Source organism: Nannobrachium achirus (assembly GCF_963921795.1).
Source record: "Nannobrachium achirus genome assembly, chromosome: 5".
In the NCBI taxonomy this organism is placed as follows: Eukaryota; Metazoa; Chordata; class Actinopteri; order Myctophiformes; family Myctophidae; genus Nannobrachium; species Nannobrachium achirus.
The window spans coordinates 32,234,239-32,260,611 of record NC_137814.1 but is presented as its reverse complement, the minus strand read 5'-3'; the positions used below and the strand labels follow the sequence as shown (position 1 = coordinate 32,260,611).

The following is a 26,373-nucleotide window of genomic DNA, read 5'->3' as shown; positions in this document are numbered from 1 at the left end:
GAGCTGGCCAATGCCTCTACATCTGACCTCACAGACTCCAGCTATGGATATAGCTGACCTGTGCACGACAACTTCTAGCCCTTAGGGCGTCTTACTGGTTTTACCTGATAGGCCATACTGGCTGTATGGGTTCATGTTCCATTGGTATGTGTAGAGAGATTGGTTGGCTGGTTGTACATATGAAAAGGGTCTGGTGGGGTGATGGTGGTGGTGGTGCCCTGATCCCGGAGAGTGCAAATTGTTCATGTCTGGAACAGAAATGCAGACAGAAAACATGAACATCTCCTACAGTGCATACATACAGTCATCAACTATAGAGACTCCATATTTAGTGAAACTAATGTTCTAGTACTTAAGTTAGAAAACTTTTATGTCATTAAAGTAAACCCGTTTTCATTGAATCCCAGAAGTCCATTGAGTTCAATGGATGTTTTCTGTAAATCCACAACCCCAAAAGTCCATTGAATTCAATTGACTTCTTCTGTCCCTTTTCTGATTGGACAATTTCCCCTATGAATCGATCAAGTAAAAAAGAAAATAATATTTAAAAAAGTCACAAAATAACAGCATGTGAAAGATGTTTGCTTGACACCACCGGGCCAATTGTCTTGATCCTTCCAAAGATGGATTACATACAGAACTGGAATGTAAATTCACATTGGATTGGATAATTCAAGTAAACAATACATTATCTGGTTTACAGATACATGGTGCATTCATAACCCATAGGCCTACTTACCTGCCATTGTTTTGTCAGGGGCAGAGAGACAAGATTATATACACCGCAAAACTAAAAAAAAAAAAAAAAAAAAATCAAATGATTAGTCTACAATGACAAGTCGATAGCACACAATGTCAAAGTTGTTATGAGGAATGCTTGTATGTGGTGATTTTTTTTTTCTTTTTTTCTTCCCCTTCCAAATATGAGCGGTGATAACAAAGATCCCCATGCAGTCCCTGTTACATTTAGACTTATCTGTTCTGACATGTTTCAACCAACTTACATGTGAAAATGGTGATGAAAGGGGACTGTACTGTAGCCTAATTGACGAGCGTCTGCACAAAACAGGCCAATCCATCACCCCCCACTCACTCTTATCACCTTTCCTCAGCGCTGGAGCCAATCACCTGCATTACTTTCAGCTGAGAGATCCCCCTCCCCGGCCTCCCCCACGGTGATTGATTGCAAAGCGCATTTTATTCATCACCAGTAGATGTCAGTGGAGTTTGAATGAACAGCACGAGCCGCCTTTACGCAGCCTTTACGTACGATGTCTCACGCTCTGGAGTAGATCCCACAGGCCGGAGGAACGATCGCGCTGTGATTGGCTATTAGGAGGCACCACGGTCTCTATGGAGACTCTAGTCTAAATCTTTAAGTAGCTCTTTCTTGACACGCAGATATTTTAACAGTTGATTGAGTTGTTGACACTTTATTTTTCCACATCTCTGTCGTTGTTCCATCGTCAAAGAAAACAGCGTCCTCTCTATTTTTGTTCCTTTTCATTCATTTCATCTGTTCTTCCGAGATTACAAGCTAGCCAATCACGGTGCGACCATCCCTCGGGTCTATGGGATGTAGTCTACCTCCTTGTTTACAACATGCCTGTGCTCAGGCAGCTCAGCTGATCGCCCCTTTGGACCGCAATATTTTATTCTTTAACATTTATCGGCGAATCTTGTCTTGTCAGGCATGTGTAGAAAACACAGTATTGCGTCTGGATTGAATTTAACGAAGGGAGGCATTGTTGGAGGGTGAATGTGAGAGTTAAGAGAAGGAATTGACGACTGGCGGTGATTTCACTGCGGCTGTGTCGGTAGGCAGCTGATCACTGTATGTATGATATATGTATCGCATTCATTAACGTGGATCACAGACGTTATGAATGATTATGTTTTAAGATTAGACAATCAGCGTAGCAGTAAATCACATTTTATGCCTCGATTAATGTATGATTTTTTTCTCCTGAGTTCTACCGATTATTCTGACTGCAGTGATAGAAAATATTTTTGAATGTGCCTATTTTAGATTTTTTTACAAATCTAAATCAGTGTTCCGACGGGCCGGTATTCCGACACTAAAACCAACCCTAACTCTACCCCCAACCCTAAACCTAACCTCAGTAAACCTTACCTCAGTAACTAACCTGCCGACGCTAAGTAGCTAACCTGCCTTACGCTAAGTAACTAACCTGCCGACGCTAAGTAACTAACCTGCCGACCATGTCGGAACAGCGGATAGTCGGGATAGTGAGCGCTTCCCATCGAAAGTACCCGTGTACCTGACTGCTTGTGCTCTTTGGGAGTAATAGGCCACAGTCACAGATGAGATGTTGCCATGAATTATCACTACAGTATGTGCCTCCATACTGTATATCACCCAATATGACATAATCAGCCACTTATTAGTTTCAAGTTCACTGAAGGGACAGTTGAGCCACTGGATGAGATCCTGAACAGAAACCTAAACTGTTGACTTGATAATGTCTTCTGTCTCTCTCTCATGTCACTCTGCTACATTCTCTAGTACTCTTCATTTGTTCCCATCCAATGTGAGTTTGGACTGTATGGGGATTGTAACCCTTAGTTGGTTAAAAAGCTACAGGACCACATCAAATTATTTTTTACAGATATTGCAGATAATGCTTTGCTCTATATAACCAATAAACACATTTTGAGTGTACATTTGGGCATTTTATACTGTGTAATGAATTTCCACTGATGTGGCTTAAAATGTTAACATTGCATCTGAAGTCATTTGCCCTGACATTTCTTCTATTGTCCACCACCTTGGTGGAGTCTGCTGCACCAACATCACACTGCACATGCACATACTGTACATGTGTGAGCATGTGACAACAAATAAAGTCCCTTGAATCTTAAATATTGTTCAGCCCTAGATGGATCATGTACTGTGTGTCTGTGGGCAATTAAATATATTTTCCTGCTTGTCATTTCTTAAAGCTATAATCGTTGCAATTTCATTTAATGAATGTGTATGGGGTAGAGTATGTTAATACAATATAACTAGCCTATATCTGCAGTGGTTGGAGGTGGCCTCCCTACTACTCTTCTAGAAATTTCAACTGTGGTGTCAGGCAGGACAAAATAACATTATATGGAGCAGATTATTAGGCCTACTTAGATTATTATTATAGTTATTGTGTAGTTCGGATATCTTTGCTATTACCTCTCTGTTGGTAGAGTGAGTTAATTGACATAAAACTCATGGAGTGTAGCTTCATGGATCTATTTCAGGGACAGTTTTAGGCTAAAGGTCACGTCTTTAGCCTAAAGGGGATGCCTGGGAGGCTTGGATATTGAATGCAGGCCAAGACGGAAATGTCAAGATACGGCATCTCCGGTTTACTTCCCTTATTCGCGTTGTGACGTAGGTGGGTACCTTTTTAGGAGGCAGGAAGCAGGATGGATTATTCATTTCCAATGGGAGATTGAACGTGAACACAGCTCCTGAACCATTCTTTAGCTCTATGATCACTGAACTACTAAACATTGGACCGGATCGTAACAATGAATAAAAAGGGCAATGTCCGCACACAATATAATGCACTCCCGTCTTTTATTTTATTTCTCAACCAAAACAACGTTTCGCCCAAGTTTTTCAACTTGAAAAGGCCCTGCTGGGCAAAACGTCGTTTTGGTCGAGAAATAAAAGAAAAGACGGGAGAGCATTATATCTTGTGTGGATATTGCCCTTTTTATTCACTGTTTGTTCCTGGATCCAGCACCGTATACAAAGTTGTGATGTGCATATTCTACTCCTCTGGTACCTGATCTTAACAAGCCACACAATATTCCCACATTTTTCATGCTAAATGGCGTTTTTTCAGAGACAAAAATTAGGAGAAAATCTATTTGTAGGCTTTGTGTACCATTTGTGTCGCACTCTAGTGGCTCCAACCAGGATGCAATATCTTGTCATATTAAAAATCTTTGATGCAAGCCAGTGGGAGGTTCAAACTAAGTTGTGTGTGTGTGTGTGTGTGTGTGTGTGTGTGTGTGTGTGTTTCTCTCTCCTCAGGATGGCGTCTCTATCAGAGCAGCTGCAGGAGGTGCGTAGTCGGGCGGAGGCCTGTCTGTACTCGGGTGGTTCGGTGGTGGAGGTGAGGGTAGGTGTGACAGCCATGGCCAACCTTCCCCTGCCCCCTTGCTCCAAGTATTGTCACATGGCTGCTGAGACCATGGTGATTGAGAACAGCTTTGGCAGCAACAGGAAAGAGGTGAGAAATTAGACGCTTTTCTGCTTTGTGAGATAATACTGTCACGAAAGAGGACAGATGCACTGCAATGCACACAAGGACATGAGTTAAATTGATGCCACCTGTCAAAAATCGTGGAGATGCTTTAAATAATCATACTAAACATGGTGGAATTCTATTATTTAAGTTAAATAATACAATTATTTAAACATTCTTTGTTTGTGTAAGCTTCCTCTTTTTGTTACAACTGACCATAAACTGGAGGAGGCTGTACAGCAAATACTAGACTAGCCCCTTTCGGGACCCAGTTTACTTTTTTTTTGTATTGGGAAGACCTGGGTCCCTTGCTCGTTCGTCTGCTCTCCCTGATACGCGGGGCTACTACTAGACCTAATCACAGCTGGTATAAAAGCTTGCATTCACTATAATGGCCATGAAACACCATTCTTCTATATCTGGCAAATAAATACACTCCTCTCTTCCCCTCTCCTCCCTACTCCTCTCCTCCAGACCTTGGCGTCTCTTCAGAGATTGTCTACAGCATTGAACATCCTTGAAAAGTATGGATGTAACCTCACCAACCCCAACAGGCCAAAGTACTGGAGGACAGTCAAACACAACAATCCAGTATTCAGGGCAACAGTTGATGCTATACAGGTACTGATGTCCTATGAACACAAATTTGTTTCCGTAGCCGCTGCCTTGTCAGTCTTTAGCGCGACGCTGTGATACTGCACGAGCGCCGATCGTCAGCCCGCCCGTCTTTACATATTAATGTCTTCAATGAGTTATGGCCTGCCTACTTTTTGACCGTCAAATCACATTCACCCAAGTGCTCTGTACCTCCTCTCTGGACCGTTTCAGGAGGAACTGCGTCACTATAAGGAAGTGGACTGAGAGGAAAACTTGGTTTCATTTTGTCTTTAATTTCTTCATCTTCCTTTTGTCAGGGAGGGCGGGCGGTGCTGTGTCTCTATGGTTACTCCAATCAGCAGCCAGATGGCCTCAGCTTCCCTGATGATGTCATGGAGCCTGATGTGTGCCAGGTTGCCACGGTAACACTGGAAGTGATGAGCCTGAGGATGGAACTGGACATGCTTATTAAGGTGTGTGTGTGTGTGTGTGTGTGTGTGTGTGTGTGTGTGTGTGTGTGTGTGTGTGTGTGTGTGTAATTCTTTGTGGGAAACAAATGTCCTCACAAGGATTGAAATCGCAGCGGCTTTGCAGATTGAGTCACAACTCACAAGACATAAACGTATTGAATCGCAAGCAGAAGGAGTATCTTTGGCCTTACCCATGGCACAATGAGACTATTTAAATAAAACAGCAATATGATGAAACATCTTGCACAAGACAATACAGTAGCATCCATATGCAACTGTACAATACATGAGTCATAGATTGCATTTGATACGTATCGTTCAACCCCTAATATTTTAAGCAAACTGCACATGTGTGCGGGTGTGTCTATGTCTATGCGTGCGTGTGTAGTGTACTGCTAATAAACTGTGATGGTGGGGTGAAGTAGTGAACCAAATAGAACTCTGAATCATTGTCTTCTTGTGTGCAAGATCAGCTACAGTGTGTTGTCTCAGGCCTGATTTATGCTTTGGTGACAAAGATGACTAGATGTTTTGTTCACATTCGTACATAAAGTACCTGTGAATAAGTTGAAGAGCCCTGCTAATTGTACAGTATTTATTATTGATTCACCCATGCCTTAATCTCTCAAGAATTCTTTTCTTTGACGATGGGTTCCCAGATTGCCCATGCCTGAACTTATACTTATTGTAGGAATGTTTCTAGCTGTTATGTAGAGTGGTTTGATAAGCAGAGCATCATCTTAATCTCATTCTAATGTACAATACATGCACACATACAGGAGGCTCATCCCCATCCTGAGTTCTATGAAAGAATCATCCCTGCACTGAGACACAAGGTAGGAAACTGATAAACCTCCATCGTATCCACTGTCACTTCAATTCAGGCTTAATTTGAACCAATTTACTAATTTCTTTGAACTAATTATACACTTTTGTGTGATCCGTTTCCAATTCAGTAACGTGTCGTGAACACTGACTGCAATAAATATGCACAAAACATGCTGTCTGATCGACTCATATCTCATTTTCAGGATGTCGGCCTCAACACGGATGTTGTGATCTATCCCTCTTCCTCCTCCTCATCTTCCTCATCCTCGTCCTCCTCGGGCCATCGGGAGGGCCATCCAAAATCTCTGGCCTTCCCCCATCACCAGCACTCCTCTCGGGAGAGCAGTCAGGGGCGTTCACTGTCCCTTGCCCACAACAGTCCCAGGTCTATCCAGAGCTTTGGTCCATGGCGCACCACTACAGCCAATGCATCCACCTCCACCAATAACAACTCATCTTCCAACAAGCACCCAGGTCAGACACATTATCTGAGTTGCTTTTGCATTATTTCACATATAATAATCCATTAATCTACAACAACTTTGGCATTTATCAAAGTGCAAAATCAGACTAAGTGGCATGAGCTCTAGTCAACTCACAACAGGGTTAGTGATCAAGCACTCTGAGGGAACGCGGACATTATTTTTTGGCCGGCGGATCTCTCTGCGTCCTCCGACGTCTCAAAATGACGCAGAGGGGTACATGACTCCTGCTGCTGTCTGCTGAGTAAATGAGGAGGGACATGACTCCCCCTGCTGTCTACTTTGAGTAAATGAGGAAGTGATCCAGTGGAAAATGACTGATAAATCATAGTGATTTTATCATTATAATGGATAAGCCTAAACAAACCAGTTCACATGAACAATACTGATGTAAAAAAAGATATCTGAACGGCTACATTTATTTATACAATTAAAATGTCATGAGCCAGCACAGTTATAGGGGGGTTTGCCCAGACTTCTTTTTCTTCCGATCACCAAAAGAAGTCTGGGTTTCCGAGGCTAGTGATCAAGTAAATAGAGTGCCAGCCTGCCAGGAAAACAATAAAGTGCTACAAATTACTAGGTTAGCAGGTAGACATAAAATCTAACCTACAGTATCTAAATAACATACTATTGTAAACATACTTTGCATCGGTAAGCAAAGAAACACCATACATCTACTGTATCTAAAATACATGAATAGCATGTCTGAACAAATAACTAACATCTGTACATAACTAGGATTGAAATAACTACTGATACAAAGAAATAAGGAGTGCTAAGGGGTGCTAAGGAGTGCTGGAGATAGACCCACAGACAGATTTATTATTATTACTGCTCTTTCATTTTTCCAGAAAACTGCACTATCTGCGGAATATTCGCGGTCGCCACTCACTGCCCCACATGTGTCCAGTGTCTGTGCATTGAATGCGACAGACTGTACCACTCCTACCCTGAACGAGCCAATCATCATCGAACGACAGTGACGTCATCGTCGTCATCTAGAAGCAGGAAGAGCCACAGGTGTGCCGAGTTGAATAAGTGGTTGAAGTCACAGGATTATTGTGGCCTCTTGTTCAGGGGCGTCACAAGGGGGGGGAAAGTGGGACTGAGTTACTAGGGCCCATGGTGGAGGGGCCTTAATTATTTAGCTTTAGCTATTGAATGAAATAGCTAAAAAATAAAGCTTGTAGATCTGCTATTTTTGAAAACTCGTGAAAATGTGTACAAATCTTTGAATATATGTATTTTTTTAAGCGAACATTTTTAACTCAAATTTTGCTTCTGGGGGGTCCCTGGAACTAAATATTTTGAGATGTTGGTCCGTGGCCAAATACATACAAATACATTTTTGGGGTCCTTCACATGAAAAACTTTGAGCACCACTGACATAGAAACATAGGTTAAAAAAAAGACTTTTCATGATTTTTTCAAAAATAGCAGATCTACAAGCTTGCAACACGGCACTCGGTGCCGCGCTGTGTGCTTGTATAATTGTTATTTTTCAATAGTTAAAGTTTTACTATGTAACTTTTTTTATAAAACAAATCTTAAAATTGTCCTAACTGTTAAATCGCTAAAGTTTTAGAACACCCACTCCGTTATTTTCAGCTTCTGAAGCCTTCTCTTTATATGTTTTCTATGAGCCGTGAGGGGGGGAGAATTTCGCGCCATGATGACGTAATCTGCATCATCTGTATACGTTGTGTATACGTTGCCCAATCACATCGCCGATCATGCACACATGGTACACTACCGGCCAATCACAGCTTATCTGCCCTGGTCTTGAAGTGGGGTCGCCATATTTGTAGTCGCCGTGTGTCTCTTTACTCAAAAAGTAATCTCGCCTACCAGGCAGGGTGAAGTCGTCCGTTTCTCCGGAATGCCTGAACGCCCAGGAACCAGGGACCCCTCTAAAGATAGCTCTCGGCGTTGTGGAGGCAGACGCGGGGGTGTGAAGGTACGAAAAACGGGCGAAAGACGCGAACGCGACCGCGGTTTGCTATATGGCTACTGACCACTAGTTGAGAATCTTACACAGTATAGCTTTAAAGCACAAACTAATTGAAGTGAATCCTTGTACCCAGGGCCCAGAATTTGGTGCGACACCCCTGCTCTTGTTTCACGTTCTGTTTTTCTCTCCCACTATTTCTCTGTCTCCTCTTGCCTTTTCCTTTCCCCTCTCACTGCCCCATCCTCTACTTGTCTTTGTCTCTCTGTCTCTGTCTCTGTCAGTAGTTCATCGTCATGGCGTTGTATTCACTGCAGTAAAGTCAACTCCATCCAAGATGTGCTGTGTGAGACATGTGAGCGCCCCCGCTTGGCCTCAGCTGGATCTACAGCAGACGACTCTCAGCCCGTCACCATCACTGGTGTGTGTGTGTGTGTGTGTGTGTGTGTGTAATATCTTATCATATTTTGTAGTTATAATGTGTAGTTAAGCCAGATTTATATATTTTCATCGCTAAGAAAAGCATTAACCTGTATGAACAAGGCATCACCTAATGAATAGTTTGATGTGAAATATTTGAGACGCACTGATCGTCATGGTGTAAGGACCTTTAGGGTTAAACATGTGTGTGTGTATTACTATTCTCTGCTCCAGAGTGGCAGTGTAAGAGCTGCACTGTGGTGAATGCGGCCAGCAGCATCTTGTGTGAGGTGTGTGAACGTCCTCGTCTGGCCACCCGACCTCCGGTCACCCCAACTCACCCTCCCGTCACTCCACCCAGACCCCCCGCACCTGTACTGGGCATGCCTGGTGACCCCGACAGCCAAGTAGGTTTTCAACTATTGCGTGTGTGTGTGTGTGTGTGTGTGTGTGTGTGTGTGTGTGTGTGTGTGTGTGTGTGTGTGTGTGTGTGTGTGTGTGTGTGTGTGTGTGTGTGTGAGAGAGAGAGAGAGAGTACTCCCTCTCTACCATTCTTCGATCTACTTTTTTGTCTCCCCTAACCCCTGCCCTTTTTTATTTTTCTTCCTCTGTCTCATTCCCTCTCCATCTGTTTCTTATCTTTCTCTTTCTCTGTTTCTGTTTGCCCCTGTCTCTCTGTTGTTTCTCCATTTATCTCCCTCTGTTTTCCCATCTATCTCTTGCTCTCTTTCTGTTTCTACTTGTCTCTCTGTCTCTCTGTCTCTCTCTGTCTCTCTCTCTCTCTCTCTCTCTCTCTCTCTCTCTCTCTCTCTCTCTCTCTCTCTCTCTCTCTCTCTCTCTCCCTCCAGTGGGTGTGTCAGTTCTGTACCTACTTGAACTACTCTCCAGCCACTGTGTGTGAGATGTGTGACCTGGCCCGTCCTGAGCCTGCCCCCATGCCGGTCAAGCTCCGTCCCCCGTCCCCCGTCAGACGCGTCCCAGCACTGCCAGTCAAGCCCAAAGACCCGCCCTCTGAGGATCCTGATTTGCGGAGACAAAGGCTAATGGAGGAGGAGGGGTTGAAGTTGATTCAGCTGATTAGGGTAACCTTTTAGATTAACCGCATTTTTTTTGTAAGAGCGTCAGCTAAAGCTATCCTAAAAGTCAGCAGACAGAAAATGATGAAAACCACTGGACGTCAGAAATATTGAGATGTACTTTAAAACCAGCGTAAACCTACATGTACAGTAATTACTATCAACACAAACCAGCCACAACTAGCCATTTAATGCCCTTATATCCTCATCCTCATCAATTGTACTAAAGACAAAAGAAGAAAGATTGACAATATAAGAAAGAGGAAAGCTGAGAGGCAGTATAGGAGAGGCAAATGATAGGAAATCTGAGAGGATGACAGTGTGTGAGAGACAGATGGTAGGAAATTTGAGAGGGTGACGGACGGTGTAGGAGAGTCGGACAGTTATAATTGTATGCTTACAGTCTTTGTTGTTCTCCACCTCTCATTTCTCCTTCAGGATGGAGAGAAGAGAGGAGTGAGTCCTGAAGAGGTGTACACAGGCATGCGTGTAGCCGGGGACGCCAGCATCTTACCTTGTGATTGGCTGAAAGCTGAGCTGCCTCTGTTATTGGAGCAGATCTGTGCTCTCGTAGCATCATCCCCAGCCTTCTCTGGAACTAACGGTGACAATATAAACGAGTACACAGTAAGTTCCATTACTTTTACACTGTTGAAACTATTGCAGTGCCATTGTTCATGATCTTCTATTGTATTTATTTATTAGTTTTTGTTTTTATTATTATTATGTTTTGTCTTTTTTTCTTTGATTCATTATGCTACACCAGAGGGTGGTGCAGTATGTGCTGTATGCCATAAACAAACAAGGTGGCCGCAGTACTTTTTTAAAGCTAAAATAGTACACTAAAATATGTTTATGTAGTAACATTTGAGGTAAGAAATCTACATTAGTTTTGACTTAGTTCGTTTTGTGTATGTTTAGTTACTTGTGTGGGTCTGTGTTGAGTTTTTGCCAGACCCATGAAATGGGTAGGCCTACATAAGCAAATGTTGGTCCGGGTTTTCTATATAAAGGGTATATATGATGATGACATGATGATGACATGCCTACAAAAGGCATGATGTCATAAATGATGATAACAGACAGGGGGTCTGGCACAACCAGGTTGACCTGGTCTAGTTTGAATGTCTCTGCAGCTATGACTTTTGTGTGCATAGACATGCTGTAGAAAGGTAGATGCCTCCTCCGGCTCTGGGGCATCTGTATCTTGGGTGGGAGGGCAAGCTTTAGCGTGCGTCACAGAAATGGTTCGTAACAGTTCGGTAGGCCCAGCGTGAGCTAGGTATGCCAATCAGAGGCAGGTGGTAAACCCAGGGTGCGTTCGGATATAGGAACTGAGGGCACTGGTGTGCCCTCTGGTTGTTTGTTTCTTCGAACGCATCCTAGATTGTAAAGTCTCGGAAAAGACGTGCTGTGATTGGCCAGAAGTCACTTTGAGTGACTTCCACTCTCCCAATTCACAGGTCACTCCAATGAACTGTAGCTGTGAATGAGGTATATAGGTAGGTTTTTATATCTATGGTCATGTGTGCTGTTGATTGTGAGTGGGGGCGGTGATGGGGATGGGGATGGGGGACTCGCCTGAATCTACAGTCTCTTGAGAGGTTTGCGTTCCAGGTTGTTGCGACTGCACCAGAATGCCAGCAGTGCCACCTCCTGTCTGTACGGAAATTCAGTATCAGTCTGATCAGGTTTGTGTCATCAGCAAGCTTGAGAAGCGTGACAGAGATGTTGTGCACAGGTGCAGTCTTCGGTGTAAAGAGAGTAGAGTAGATGGGAGAGCGCGCAGCCTGCCAGTGCCCCTGTACTCAGGGTCAGTGGGCTTGAGATGTGCTTTCATTTTATAAATGAAATGCAGAGCTCAACACCTGATACTTATCCTTGCACATGACTCCAAGTGCTGGAGAATGACGTGCAGACCTAGGTTGACTGCAACATTTTGCTCTTTGCTTGGTATGCAAGCTGAAGAGGGTTCAGCAGAGGTTCTGTGGTTGCCTTTAGGTGGGCCAGCACAATCCTTGCCTTTTTGGGGACTGGAACTATGGTGAAACCTCTTAACTCATTGCATGCCAGGCCCGATAGTCCCGAGATTATTTCAATGTCTTTCCCCGCCAGGCCCGATAATCCCGAGAAAAAAAAAAAAAAAAATCAAAGAAAATGTTTTTCAAAAAAAGATTTGGACCCCAAAAACTTTAGTAGGCATGATAGCAATCGCGAAATTGCATGTTTAACCCCCATAGCAACCCCATCTTTCAAACATGGCAGCCATCTTTGTTTACATTTTAGGAAAACATAATGGCTGCTATCTCATGAATGCCTGAACGGATTTCCATTCGGATTTCTTTGTTTGAAAGCTGTGAGCAATGTGCAGACACGTGGTGCATTATCTAGGCATGGGTGTGCATGATCCGTGCACTATGAATTACATGGAAGTCTATGGAGACAGAGGCAGGGGAGAGTACGAAGGTATTGTTAAATGGCGGGGAATGTGTTAAGCAGGCAGGGACAGTTGAAGTACCATTTGAAAATGTTGTTGTAGATGTGGTGCCAGTTGATCTGTAGTGTCCTTTTGCTTCATTGTCTTTATCAGACACTTGTAAACTCATACTGGGGACGGGTTTACTATAAACATACCTTTGTATTTGTAAGGGCCATAAATACTATATGTGTAAGTTTGTATTTGTATCGTTTTGTGTCAAAGAAAAATACCACGTAATGCCCGATTCATACACGACAGCGGTGCACACCAAAAATATCAACATATTCTCTGTTTTATTTAGCACATTTCTAGGTACTCAAAGAAGACGCTTTACAGGGAGGGAGAAAACAAAACAAAAAATAATCAACAGTACGAGCTCGTAACACCTTACGTCCACAACACATTGTGAGCTTGTAGGATGCCTAATTCCGGCACACTGCCGCTGTGCGACGGTGCATAAATTAGGCATTAGCCGGTCATTGCTCTGTTTTAAAACACATATCAGACCTCATTTGCTGTACTCTTCATGAATATTTAACTCCTACCATAGAATGGCGTGTTTAACCCCAGTGCCGAGGATGATGGGAAGCAGCGGGAGCCAGGTGTAGTCCAGTTGTCCAGAGCAGAGGCCAAACAGGCTTGGCTTACAGCAGGGGGCGACACTGAGAGAGCTGCCAGACAGGCTCTCCGTGACAGAGACGCCAAGGTATGGCATGTCCCTCTCTATAAACACATCAAGTCCTGTTGAATTTTGATAAAACAGTGGTTCTCAAAGGGGGGTCCGGGGAACCCCAGGGGTCCTTGAAGGGGTTCCAAGGGGTCCCCAGTGAACTGATTTATAGTTAGGAACCAAATGGACCCTTACAGGTCAGTTTGGTTACATTAAGAGGTGGGCGATATGGAAAAATACAATATCACGATGTATCACGTTACACGATTTTATCACAATTCTTTTTCACGTTGGTTATTATGGTTATTTTTCAAGTTACTTTAAAGGACAACTTTAGTTTTTTACAACAAGGGTTCATATTTTAGATTATAATTAGAGAAAAGAAAAAGTGTGTGTTAAAATGTTTTCATTTGCTTCGTTCTATTGTTTTATTGCGTTTACCGCGCTACAATGTGGGGCATGCGTACAAATGGGGGCATGTGTACAAGTGGCTAAATATGTCTTCAGTAACACTTCTAGCCCCAGTCACATCCAACCATGAAAGATTGTGTTGTATCTTGGGAATGGGCTTATTCTGTGTAAAATGACATATTTAGCCACTTGTACGCATGCCCCTAACCACTGAAATAAGAATCTCTAAAACAATAGAAATAAGTAAATGAAATCATTTTAACATTCATCTTTTATACTCTTTAATTACAATCTAAAATATGAACCCTTGTTGTAAAAAACTAAAGTTGTCCTTTAACAAAAACTAGACTCTCTGGGTTCCTTTTGGGAGGTCTAAATTGAACTTTACAAGTATGTAACTCTGACAGTATACAAATGAAACCAATGGTCCCTTTGGTTTCATTTGTTATCTGTCAGAGTTAAGTGGAGACCTTGACATTTTAAAGTTTAAATGCAGGTTAAATTGAATTCTGCAATGAATCTCTGTATTAACGATTAAACAGGATTTTTTACATGGCTCCCTCAATTGTATCACGATATATACGATACCTCTGAAAAGGCATATCGTGGAGACATTGTTTCGTCTCAACGATAATTATCACCATATCGCCCACCCCTAGTTACATTTGACCACTCAGAGTTATGTGGGTCCATGACTTACAACTATAGAAGCAAGGCTATTGTATCTCTCCGTTCCTTCTCCTCAGGTCAAGGAGTTGTGCTCTTTAGGCTTTGATGATGTGTCCCGCTGTCATGAGGTGTTGAGGCAGAGTGGAGGTGAGCTGCGTGGTGCCTTGGCCTTACTGCAGCGACCCCTGCTGGAGCCCTTCCACCAGCGCATGTGGAGCAACGAACCTGAACCGCCTATTGACATCTATCATCCCGACAAACAGGTGCGAAGAAAGACTTTTGGTCTTTATTAAGGGTGCAGTAAGTGGTTTTCTTTTGTTCAAATAAGTCTTAAGTAGCCCCATATTTTGGTAGAAATGTCTATACTATATTTTACTTTACTTCTTTTGTTTATTTGGACAGGACAGTGCATTTTAATGAACAATTACATTATGTTTGATTGATTGATTGAAGGCTTTATTAGAAGTTTGCATAGGAAAATGTACAGATTCATGACGGTACAGTTCACTGGTACAAGGTCTACTAAAAGGAGATCCATGAAAAGACTAAGCTTATTTCAACAGGAAACCATTAAAGTATCTCATATAACATTGAATGACAGACAAATAGAACACAGTACTATGCAGTAGATATGTAAAGAAAAAAAGAAAACAGTAGGTCTATACAATCAGTAAGTACAGTATATACAATATATACAAGGAAGGGGCAGGTAACAGTAAGTCTAAACAATCAGTATGTACAGTATATACAAGGAAGGGGCAGGGAGGGTAGGGTTGGGCTAGGTTTTTACCAGTTGTGAACGGCTGCTGCCTGTAAGTGTTTTTTTAGGGCAATTTTAAAGGATGCTAGTGATCCACACTCCTTTATGGCCTTCGGTAAGGCATTCCACATTTTTGTGGTGTAGCAGAAGAACGAGTTCGACCCTTTCTTTGAGTTGACTCTGGGTTGAACGTGATCTGTGGCACTGCCTCTGGTGTTGTAATTATGGACATCCTTAACGTTTACAAAGTATTTTGACAGGTACTTGGGTATCATAGTGGTGTAGTGTATCTTGTACACCAGGCCCATTGCAAGTTGCTGTACTCTGTCATCTACTCTGAGCCACCCCACTCTTAACTGGTGAGTAGCGGTGAGGTGAGTCTGATTGGGAAGGTTAAGCAGGACCCTAATTAGTTTATTTTGGGCTGTTTGGAGTTTAGTTTTTAGGGCTTGTGGGGCGTCACGATACCATACGTGGACTCCATAGTCAAAGAGGGGCTGGATTATTGCACCAGCTATGGTCTTCAGTGTGTTGAAGTTGACCATTGGGGCGATCCTCTGTAGGAAACGAGTTCGTTGGTTGATTTTTTGTATTACTTTTGAAGTCATCTTTTCGCTGGAAAGATTAGCTTCAAGGATACATCCTAAGTAGGAGATTTTGTTTTTTCGTGTTATGACCTTGTCACCCACTTTGATTGTGAAGTTCTCTACCTTTTTGAGGTTATGATTTGATCCAAAGAGGATGGACTCGGTTTTGCCCAGGTGAATTGATAATTTGTTGTCGTTAAGCCATGTGCAGATCTTACTCAGTTCAGAGTTAAGTGTCTTTTCAACCTGCAAGTGGTCCTTGCCCGAGACTAGGAGAGCCGAGTCATCCGCGAACAGGAACAGGTTGCAGTCGCAAGCAGATGCCATGTCGTTCACGTATATTAGGAACAACAGAGGTCCCAGTATGCTACCTTGGGGAACTCCACAGCTTACTGGGAGGGGGGGGGACAGGGTACCGTTAATCTCCACCACCTGTTCCCTCCCCACCAGGTAAGATTGCATCCAGCTCACTGCTGCGCTGTCAAGACCGATGGCTTTTAGTTTCTCAATCAGAATAGCATGATCCACGGTGTCAAATGCCTTCTGGAGGTCCATCATGACCATGCCACTATACTTGCCCTGATCCGCTTCGCGTTTGATTTGGTCAGTCAAATAGAGAAGGCATGTGTCAGTGGAATGGGATTTTCTGAATCCAGATTGGAACTCGTAAATCAGATTATTCTCATCGAGATATCTTGCAATCTGTTCGTAGACTATTTTCTCCATGACTTTGGATATGGAGCTAAGAATGGAAACGGGGCGGTAGTTTCCAGGGTCTAGTTTGCTACCTTTTTTATGCAGGGGGGTTACTTTTGCTAGTTTGAAGTCCTGGGGGACATGACCCTGTTCGATGGAAAGGTTAATTATGTGGGTAATGATTGGAGCAATGGTGGCGGCTGAATCTCTGAGAAATCTAGCTGGGATTTTATCAAGGCCAGTGGCCTTGTGTTGGCCTTGTGTTGAGGTAGGGCGCTACATGTAAATGTACCGTACACTGTTCCAGGGGTGTCCCAGTCTCTCCAGCACTTTAGTGAACAGAAAATACTGCACCACTTGTCTCACAATAATGTCATTCCATCTCTCCCTATGTCATCCTTCAGCGTATATGCAGGAGACTACTTGCTGTGTACGACCTGCCGAGCTGGGGCCGCTGTGAGCTGGCGCTGTCCCTGCTCCTGGAACGCAGCGCCACCTACTCCCTGGAGGATGTAGTGCAGGCTGTACGTGAATCTCACGACCGGGAGTTCATCAAGAGGGTGCTGGCCAAGGAATGTCCAATCTGCCTTTCTGTCTTCCCACATAATAAGGTATGGGGACTCACTCTGTGTGTGTGTGTGTGTGTGTGTGTGTGTGTGTGTGTGTGTGTGTGTGTGTGTGTGTGTGTGCGTGTGTATGTGTGTATGTGTATTTGTGTGTGCTAAAATACATGGATATAAAAAGCTAGATGTGGAAGGCACACTGCCACTGCCACTCATCCGTGTGTGTCACAGAAACTTCAGTTTCTGTGACACACACGGATGCTTGCCCTCCGCTCCCGCCCATAGAGTTATGGCTCCCGCTCCACGATACAGATGCCCCAGAGCCGGAGGATGCGTTTACATTGTCTATGTCTATGCTAAAATATGCATTTATTTCATTAACCACATACTACATTAGGTAAATCTGCCCAAGTGTTAAAAACATGTCGCTGGTCCTCTTACAAGGAAGGGAAAATGTTTTGTGTTGATAAAGGATATATGATTATACATCTTAGGGTTTCGTTTTAGGGCTATACCCTTATGCATAGTGAAAACCTCTGCCTCTCTCCCTCCCTCTTTCTTTCTCCTCTTCTTTTCTCCCTCCTATTTCTCTCCCTTTTCATTTCTCCTCTCCTTTTCTCCGTCTATCTTTGTATCCCGTCATCTTGTCTCCCTCCCTCCCTCACTCCCTCTTTCTTTCTCCTCTTCTTCCCTCCCTCCCTCTCATTCCTCCCCATCTCTTGGTCTCCTCTCAGATGCAGTCTCTGACATCATGCCAGTGTTCAGTGTGCTGTGGCTGTTTCCAGCAGCACTTCACCATTGCCGTGAGGGACAAACACATCAGGGACATGGTGTGTCCCGTGTGCTGGGAGCCAGACATAAATGACCCCGAGCACCTCAACAGTTACTTCTCCACATTAGACATCCAGGTAAAGCCTAAGGGCCTCCGTCCTTCACATTGTTCCATGTGCACTCTTAAATGAGCAACGCAAGTGCCGTGAAGTTTGGGGAAAAACTCAAACAGTTGGTTTAAGCCAAGGAGTAAACTTTGTAAGTCTATTTCCGGGTTCTCGTTGAGCCTGCTATTAAAGCTTTTAATGGCCCAGCGGATGTTGCTATTTCACCTTCAGTGGTGTCAATGTGTTATAATCTCATTGGGAGTCAATGAGGTTTTGGGTGAAGTTAACACTTGATTTTATTACCATAGTATTTTTCTTTTTACACATAATGTTTTCAATCGCTAGTCTTTTTTAAATCATCATGAAATGCGTTTAGTAAATTATGATTGAAGACCCGCCCTCGCTGCAGTTGCAGCCAATAGCATTACTTTCCGTTCGCATTTCAGACTGGAAATAGACTGGATATGGAAAGATGGCGGATTTAAAATCGCTGCAAAATAGGCTTCATTTATGGTCTGTAGAAACCAATGGTGTGACACTGTCCATATTTTTTACGACCTATGGTTTAAACCAGAGGTTGTCAAAGTGGGGTCTAGTAACTCTTAGAGCATACAAATGGAACCAGGTGGATTAGGTTAGGGTAACCATCTGTAACATACAGTATGCTGAACACAATCATTGCTCTTATACAATGCATTACTCCCGTAATGTATCTGGCTGTTCTCGCAATGCATTGTGCGTCTCTTTTCAAAGAGGCATGAATACCTTTTTGCAATGAATCCAGGGAAGGAAGGCAACAAAGGAGTGAATTGGGAAATCGTATATCTTTTGATAAAACATCTCACATTTATATTGTCAAGGGGATATATTCACACATAGACACCTTAAGAACCTGCTTGCACACATACATTGTGAGAATATGGTCTGTCATCGGTGTAAACTAGCTGAATTGTAGGGTTGAAGGCCCAGGTGCTAACATGAATTGAATTGAACTGAATTTCATTTCACTTACAGTTGCGAGAGTGCCTGGAGCCAGAAGTCTATGAACTCTTTCATAAGAAGCTGACTGAACAAGCTCTCATCAAGGACCCCAAGTTCCTTTGGTGTAGTCATGTAAGTACTGTACATATCTGCGCAGCATTTATTTTGACGGCTAAGATGAAATGTTTAATATTTACGTGAAAAGTAGACAATCAGCTTCAAACTTCAAACTCTAGCCCTAGTGGCGAGGCTAAAATTATTTAGCATTTAAAATATGATAAGACCTACTGACTAACTGACTGCCTGACCGACTAAATAAATGTTCTCTCCTCTACTCCAGTGTTCATATGGGTTCATCTACGATGGAGACCAGCTCAAGGTCACATGCTTTCAGTGTCGCAACAGTTTCTGTGCTCAGTGCAAAAAACCTGTAAGTAGTGTGTGTGTGTGTGTGTGTGTGTGTGTGTGTGTGTGTGTGTGTGTGTGTGTGTGTGTGTGTGTGTGTGTGTGTGTGTGTGTGTGTGTGTGTGTGTGTGTGTGTGTGTGTGTGTGTGTGTGTGTGCTAGAATATGCATCCATTTCATTAACCACATACTGTACTGTATGTAGCCTTCTTTATGGATGCTGACCCACTATTTGGAAATGGATGTGCAAAGTGACTGCGCTCTTCTTTGCTCCATGACCAGCTTTTTCATGGTGTTGCATGAATCTGTTCGGAACTTACAAGCCTCTGTCTCTGTCTCTGTCTCTGTGTGTGTGTGTGTGTGTGTGTGTGTGTGTGTGTGTGTGTGTGTGTGTGTGTGTGTGTGTGTGTGTGTGTGTGTGTGTGTGTGTGTGTGTGTGTGTGTGTGTGTGTGTGTGTTAGTGGGAGTCTCAGCATGCAGGTCTTTCTTGTGAACAGTATCAGTCATGGAAGAGAGAAAACGACCCAGAATACCAACGTCAAGGCCTGGCCGGCTACCTGCGAGACAATGGAATCAGTCAGTCGCACACGAACACACACACACACACACACACACACACACACACACACACACACACACACACACACACACACACACACACACACACACACATACACATCAAAGACCTTCCTTTACAACCCACTAACATTAAACGTGGTACCATTGCATTGCTGACTGAACAAACGTTTCAATTACATACAGTATGTCTTTTTTCTTCCTCTCTCAACCATCTCTGCTCCTTCCTCCTTCCCTTTCTTCTTTCTGTTCCTCTGGGTCTCTCACTCCCCTCCCTTATGATCAGTGGTGGATAAAGTACTAAAATGTTTTACTTAAAGTGGGCGTGTCACGAAAAAACAAGGTACATCTTTGGCAATTTTGGGTTAAAATTGTTGATGACGTCACGGCGCGCCTGTACTGTACCATAGAGTTATAATGTACTGTACCTACAATGTACATTCTCTTCCCATCGCCCGCAGGGTCGCACTCGCAGCCCACAGAAAGCAACTTCCTCTGCTCGCACAGGGCTTACTGGGCTAGCACTAAAGCTAAAGCTAAAGACACGAAAATGTATATAAATCTGTGCATATAAAAAATATATTTCCACAATATATTTGAAATGGCGGAATCGCTAAAATTCACCGAGAGGGGATGTTGCCTCTCGCCGGGAAGTGGGGCTCTAAAAGCGGGGGGCTTGCCACCTTTTTCCGCCCCGCTCCCCGCAGCGGGGCGTGTCAGCGGCACTTTAAGTAAACGTATCAATACTGCAATACAGAAAGAAATACTCTGTTGCAAGTCCTGTATTCAAAATTGACATACAAAAGTATTGGTATCAAAATGTACTTAAAATACCATAGTAGTCATTATGCAGTATGTCGACTTTCACACGTTTTCAAATGTATAAAATGTATAAAAATATTTTGACAATGAGCTTGTAGATCTGCTTGTGAGCTTGTAGATGGGCTATTTTCAAATGGCCAACTGCATATTGGGCTGAAGTGGTTAATGTATGATTTGTAATAATAATCAATATTAACAATATCTGGATCCGAGATCTAGTGGAGTAGAAGTAAAAGTATTGAACATTTAAAATACTCAAGTAAAGTACAAATACTTCAGAATTGTACTCAAGCACAGTACTAATAGTTACACCACTGCTTATGATGATGCTATTGCTAACATTCTCTCTCTCTCTCTCTCTCTCTCTCTCTCTCTCTCTCTCTCTCTCTCTCTCTTCTCTCTCTCTCCCTCATAGCGTGTCCTAACTGTCGTTTCCAGTATGCCTTGTCTAAAGGGGGCTGTATGCATTTCTGCTGCTCCCAGTGTCGCTACCAGTTCTGCAGTGGCTGTAACAACCCCTTCCACACGGTGAGGGTTACTCTGTGCACTGGTCTGCATACTGGTCATATTGTCCCAATATCTGTACTGAGACGTTAGTTGTTTTTTGTGGGTTTGCGGGTTTATTATGAAAACCTGCAATTCATGTGCGTGAGTGAGCGTTACGCCTCAGCCCCATATATGGACATATTGTGTCAGTCTCATGTGGTCTATGATGTCAGACGTCAGTCATTTCCATATTTGGGAAAATATGGCCACATTTTGGCCAACTTAAAAAACCAACCAACACACTTGAAAATGAATTCTGTCCTTGTCCATTTTATGCCCATATATGGAGATCCCTGTTGTCGTCAATATTAAGCCCATATCTGGGAATGCCCATGCATGTATAATGGACATATTGTGTCAGTCTCTGTTGTTTCAGCGTGGCCTCACCCTTTAGGGCGAGGTCGCTTCTCTCCCTTTGGGCGTCTTACTGGTTTATGATACCCAATGAACTGAGCCACAGTTTCTATACTATGTCATTGACCAGTGATTGTCAATCTTTTTGCCAGACCCATGAAATGGGTAGGCCTACATAAGCAAATGTCGGTCTGTCCGGGTTTTCTATATAAAGGGTATATATGATGATGACATGATGATGACATGCCTACAAAAGGCATGATGTCATAAATGATGATGACAGACAGGGGGTCTGGCACAACCAGGTTGACCTGGTCTAGTTTAATTGAAAGAGCCTCCGGTTTCACAGGCATTAGGCCACATAGACCCCAAATTGATATGATATTTTTAAATCTCTGCAACCCCAATCTATACTGTAAAATCCTCAGTGTTAATGTAACTCTGTCTGTAAGAGTTACAGACCATTAAGAGTCCATTAGGTTCCTATTCCTAACTATCAGTCATTTGACCAGTGACCCCCTGGAACTCCTCCATCCTAGTTATTAATTCTGAAAGGAAGATAAATAAATACATGATAACAAAAGCGTTGTTTGATTACCAGTCAATAGAGGCAGTGCATAGAATCCAATAGTGAATTTGAAGTTGCATATCTTCCTTCCATCTCCTGTCTCCCTCCCTCCTTCTCTCCTCTTCTTTACCTCTCTACCTCTCCCCCTACTCTTTCTGCTTGACTACTTTGTCAATCTGTCCCTTCGTGTTTTGTCTCCTCATGTTCTCCATTTCTGCTGTCCTTCCTCTCTGGTGCATGCTCCTCTCCTCTCCTCTCCTGTGCAGACATGTGCAGTGGACCAGTGCAGTGTGTCAGGGTTGCATGCCCATCACCCCAGGGACTGCCTCTTCTATCTCAGAGACTGGGAGCCTGGAAGACTGCAGGCTTTGCTGCAGGTACTGTACACACGCCTACACCACACATGCACAAACATAGTTATGGCTGTTTTATATATGGCATCGTTTTCTTATTTCTTACTTATTTCTTGCCTTGTTTATTACCCCAATTTAATTTGTCCATGTTTGTGGTGAGTTCCTTCTAGGGTTGTGAAATGATCTAACCTCAACTAATTGTCGACTGGCAAATGAAGCGCAGTCGATTTACAAAATCTATATTGAATTAATAGGCATGGCTCCATGTTTAAAATACCAATTCTTTACCAAAGCAGCTAAAGTGGCTGAAAAACAGCTGCACATTTCTCACGATTGAAGCAACGCACATCATTTGTATCATTTGAATGCACTTTAAGACAACTTAAAGCCGGACAGACAAAACAGTATTAGCAGACAGGTAGACAACTATAAACTATTTTAGAGTTTGGATAGGTGGACAACTGGAATAAACGAATGCAGAGTTTTAGGTGAAGTGGGCACTGACTGGTCAACCAATTGGTCAGCTGCCGTATAAACTTTAGGGGTTATATGGAACTACAGAAGCTGACCAAAGCTGTGTTTGTTCTGTGTGTTTGTATAGAATAATGCAGTGACCTTCAATACGGACCCTCCACCTGGGACACAGACAGGTAGGGCTGCACGCACGCACGCACGCACGCACGCACGCACGCACACACACGCACGCACGCACGCACGCACGCACGCACGCACGCACACACGCACACACACACACACACACACAGTACAGTGCACAATACACATGAACGCACAGATACATACACATGTACTCTTATGCTTACTGCTTACTTACTGTAAACAAGCACACATACAACCATAGTAGTTAGAGACACACACTTATGCATGCAGCCTACCACACACCATGAAACCAAAAGATTAAAGCAGACAGATAAAACTGTCACAGCTAGGGAATCGAATAGGGATTAAAGTTAGTTAATTAATTTAAGGAGATTGTCCTCTGCTCTCTCTCTCTCTCTCTCTCTCTCTCTCTCTCTCTCTCTCTCTCTCTCTCATATATCCATGGGCAGGTCTTTGTGGAGTTCTGGAACAGAAGGATGAGGGAGGACAACAGTCAGATTCAGCCTGTGGGGCTCACACTCAGCCTGGCCACGCTGGCCTCTGCGAGTACGCATTCATCCACCACTTAGAGTAGTTCTAGTTACATCTGAAAAATACATTATTGTGTTTCCATGCAAGCAGTGTTTTTTATGTTGTGATTTCCATTAGGGAATGTGATATACACATATTATATATATATTTTAAACTAACAACCACCACTTTAAACTGTATGTCCATTGTCCACTGAAGACCTATAGAAAATGCTCAAACCTCTTTTGATGTTGTCAAGTTAAGACATTACAACTAGCATCAACCTAGGCCTGTCACAATTATCACATTATTGTCTGATCACAATTTTTGGAGGTGATCACAATTCATTGCTAGACTAGCAGACCGTTACTACCAGGGGTGGAAAAAGTACTATACTGCAATATTGAAATACTCTGTTACGTAGAAGTAAAAGTTAAAGTCCGGAATTCAAAATGTACTTGAGTAAAAGTATTGGCATCAAACTATACTTAAAGTACCGGTACCAAAAGTTAAAGTACAAAATGTTTGAAAATAGCAGATCTACAAGCTCACAACGCATCTCAACGTGTTGTCGATCGTATATTTTAAAATCAGCAAGGTAACGTTTTCAAATAATTGTTGTGTAGTAAAGTACAATATTTGGATCCGAGATGTAGTGGAGTAGAAGTAAAGTACAAAATACCTAAAAATTGTACTGCACTTACTGAAAGTAAATCTTACTTACTTTACACCACTAGTTACTATTTACAGTGGCTCATTGCTGCTATCTGAGTTTGCTTTTCTGTCTGTTTGGTTATATCTTTATGTGGTAAAAACGTCATCTTTATGTGGTAAAAACGACCTGCCTCTGCTTCACAGTGCAGGGTCAGGTACCTGGGTCTTGACTGCTGAAAACACTACCTCCCCCTTAGGAAAGTAATGATAAAACAGTGTCAGCACTTTCTTTTAAAGGTCTTCAGTGGACACTGCCCTGAGGTGGTAACAGTTTTTCTTCAATATAGAAAGAATACAGTTTTCTACTGACCAAGAGGTCAGCAGTTAAAAATGGAAGTACTGCTCGCTAAGATGGCTACTGATTCCTTGAAAGAATGGTTCCTCAAAGTCACCCGTAGACATAAAAAACATCAAATATATTAAATGTCATTGTCATTTGATATTGTACTATAAATATACTATGTGATTTGCAATGTTGGGAATCTAGGAAGCACTACCGGGAGTACCTGGTGAGTCTGATCAATGGACACTCCATTGACCCAGCACCCCTCTTCAATGCCAACGAGTTGGTACTGGCCTGCAGGAGATACCAAGTAGATGACGCAAGAGTTAATACAGAGGATGACTTCACCTTCTACAGCAGAATGCTAGAGGTACATTAACACCATGAACCTTAGCATCTCTATTCTGGGGCCACACACACACACACACACACACACACACACACACACACACACACACACACACTGTATATATTACATACGTATGAATATTATTATGTAATATAATGTGATGGTAGTATTTAGCACTAAGTCTCTGTGTTACTGTCTCTCTTTTCTCAGAAATTGAGGCACGAGGTTCCGCTAGGCGACAAGGTCCCACGCAAGAAATAAAGACAACAGCCCCCTCCACAGCCTCCCTCCAGCATCATCTTATCGAGAACAATTGCCATGAATCTAGCTGATTACCGTGAGCCCAGAAACGTACTTCAGTCTGATGGGTGGTTGAATTACATTCATGATCCTGGCATTTTACATTCTGTATGCATGATGTTGGTACAAACTTGGTATAAAGTTCTGCTGGAGGATCCCAAATGTTCAAAGTGTTTATACTGTATGAAACTGACCTTCAATGGTTATTGCTTTCAGGAAGCACTGTTCCACATCATCACATAACCCAACTTTCTTCTATTCTGCGTATGGGTGTACACCTACCACCATTGTCTTTATTTATTTGAAGGTGGCATAATGTGTGTGTGTGTGTGTGTGTGTGTGTGTGTGTGTGTGTGTGTGTGTGTGTGTGTGTGTGTGTGTGTGTGTGTGTGTGTGTGTGTGTGTGTGTGTGTGTGTGTGTGTGTGTGTGTGTGTGTGTGTGTGTGTGTGTGTGTGTGTGTGTGTGTGTGCGGGCGGGCGGGCGGGCGGGCGGGCGGGCGGGCGTGCGTGCGTGCGTGCGTGCGTGCGTGCGTGCGCGCGCGCGCTTTCGTGTGCGCGCACGTGAGTATGTTGGTGCAGGTGCCATTTACTTTACTGTGGAAAGACGGGACTTGATGGTTGCATGATTATGTTTCAAGTTTTTCCTTGGATATTTAAAATATGTTTTTGGCAACTTCCTCTGTGCATCATAATTGAAAATACAGAACTGTCACACTCTAGTGTTTACAGACCTTGCAAATGTAAAACCTTTGATAGCCTCACAACCAATGCCAGTCCTGTTTGTCTGTCTAGGAGAAAAAGTTCAGAAAAATGTCTTCTTTCAAATCAATGACATTATAAATATGTAACATGTAAACATCTGGGGAGCATATTGGATTTGCAGATTGGACCATCAATAAAATAATTCAGATAATTAAAACACTTCCTTAAAGCCTAATTCATACTCTACTTCAGTGTATGGGCATGTCGCTAACTGAAAATCTGTTGACTAATGTGTTACATGGTTGTGCAGCAAAGTATAAATTAGCCCTTAAGCACAGGAAAGAACTATGAGGCTGTTAAGTATGACATCATTTTGTAGGCAGAAGAGAATTTCTACCCCCAGTTTCCGTGAATCTTTTTACTATTTTTACTATTTACACATTTTTCTTCTCTTTGTTGTTGAAAAGAAAGTGTTAGAATTATACTTTTGTTGTTATTTT

The 26,373-nt window shown here is 42.9% G+C and overlaps 1 protein-coding gene across 2 annotated transcripts; it reads left to right on the top strand.

The window, feature by feature from the left end:
• Positions 1–1,727: 1,727 nt before the first annotated feature.
• rnf31 (ring finger protein 31) lies at positions 1,728–25,544 on the top strand. Of its 2 annotated transcripts, none has more exons than XM_080726176.1 (24): positions 1,728–1,817; positions 4,043–4,241; positions 4,731–4,877; positions 5,171–5,326; positions 6,103–6,159; positions 6,355–6,625; positions 7,488–7,656; positions 8,872–9,005; positions 9,239–9,411; positions 9,853–10,086; positions 10,519–10,707; positions 13,110–13,265; positions 14,387–14,572; positions 16,757–16,963; positions 17,650–17,823; positions 18,808–18,906; positions 19,115–19,204; positions 19,640–19,754; positions 20,992–21,104; positions 22,311–22,421; positions 22,999–23,047; positions 23,465–23,561; positions 24,727–24,892; positions 25,082–25,544. In XM_080726176.1, the coding sequence occupies exons 2-24, from the start codon at positions 4,044–4,046 to the stop codon at positions 25,130–25,132; spliced, it is 3,342 nt and encodes a 1,113-aa protein (XP_080582302.1). In that variant the 5' UTR covers positions 1,728–1,817; position 4,043; the 3' UTR covers positions 25,133–25,544. The 2 variants fall into 2 exon arrangements, with proteins under 2 accessions (XP_080582302.1, XP_080582301.1); XM_080726175.1 differs by having other exon boundaries at positions 8,869–9,005.
• Positions 25,545–26,373: the final 829 nt, after the last annotated feature.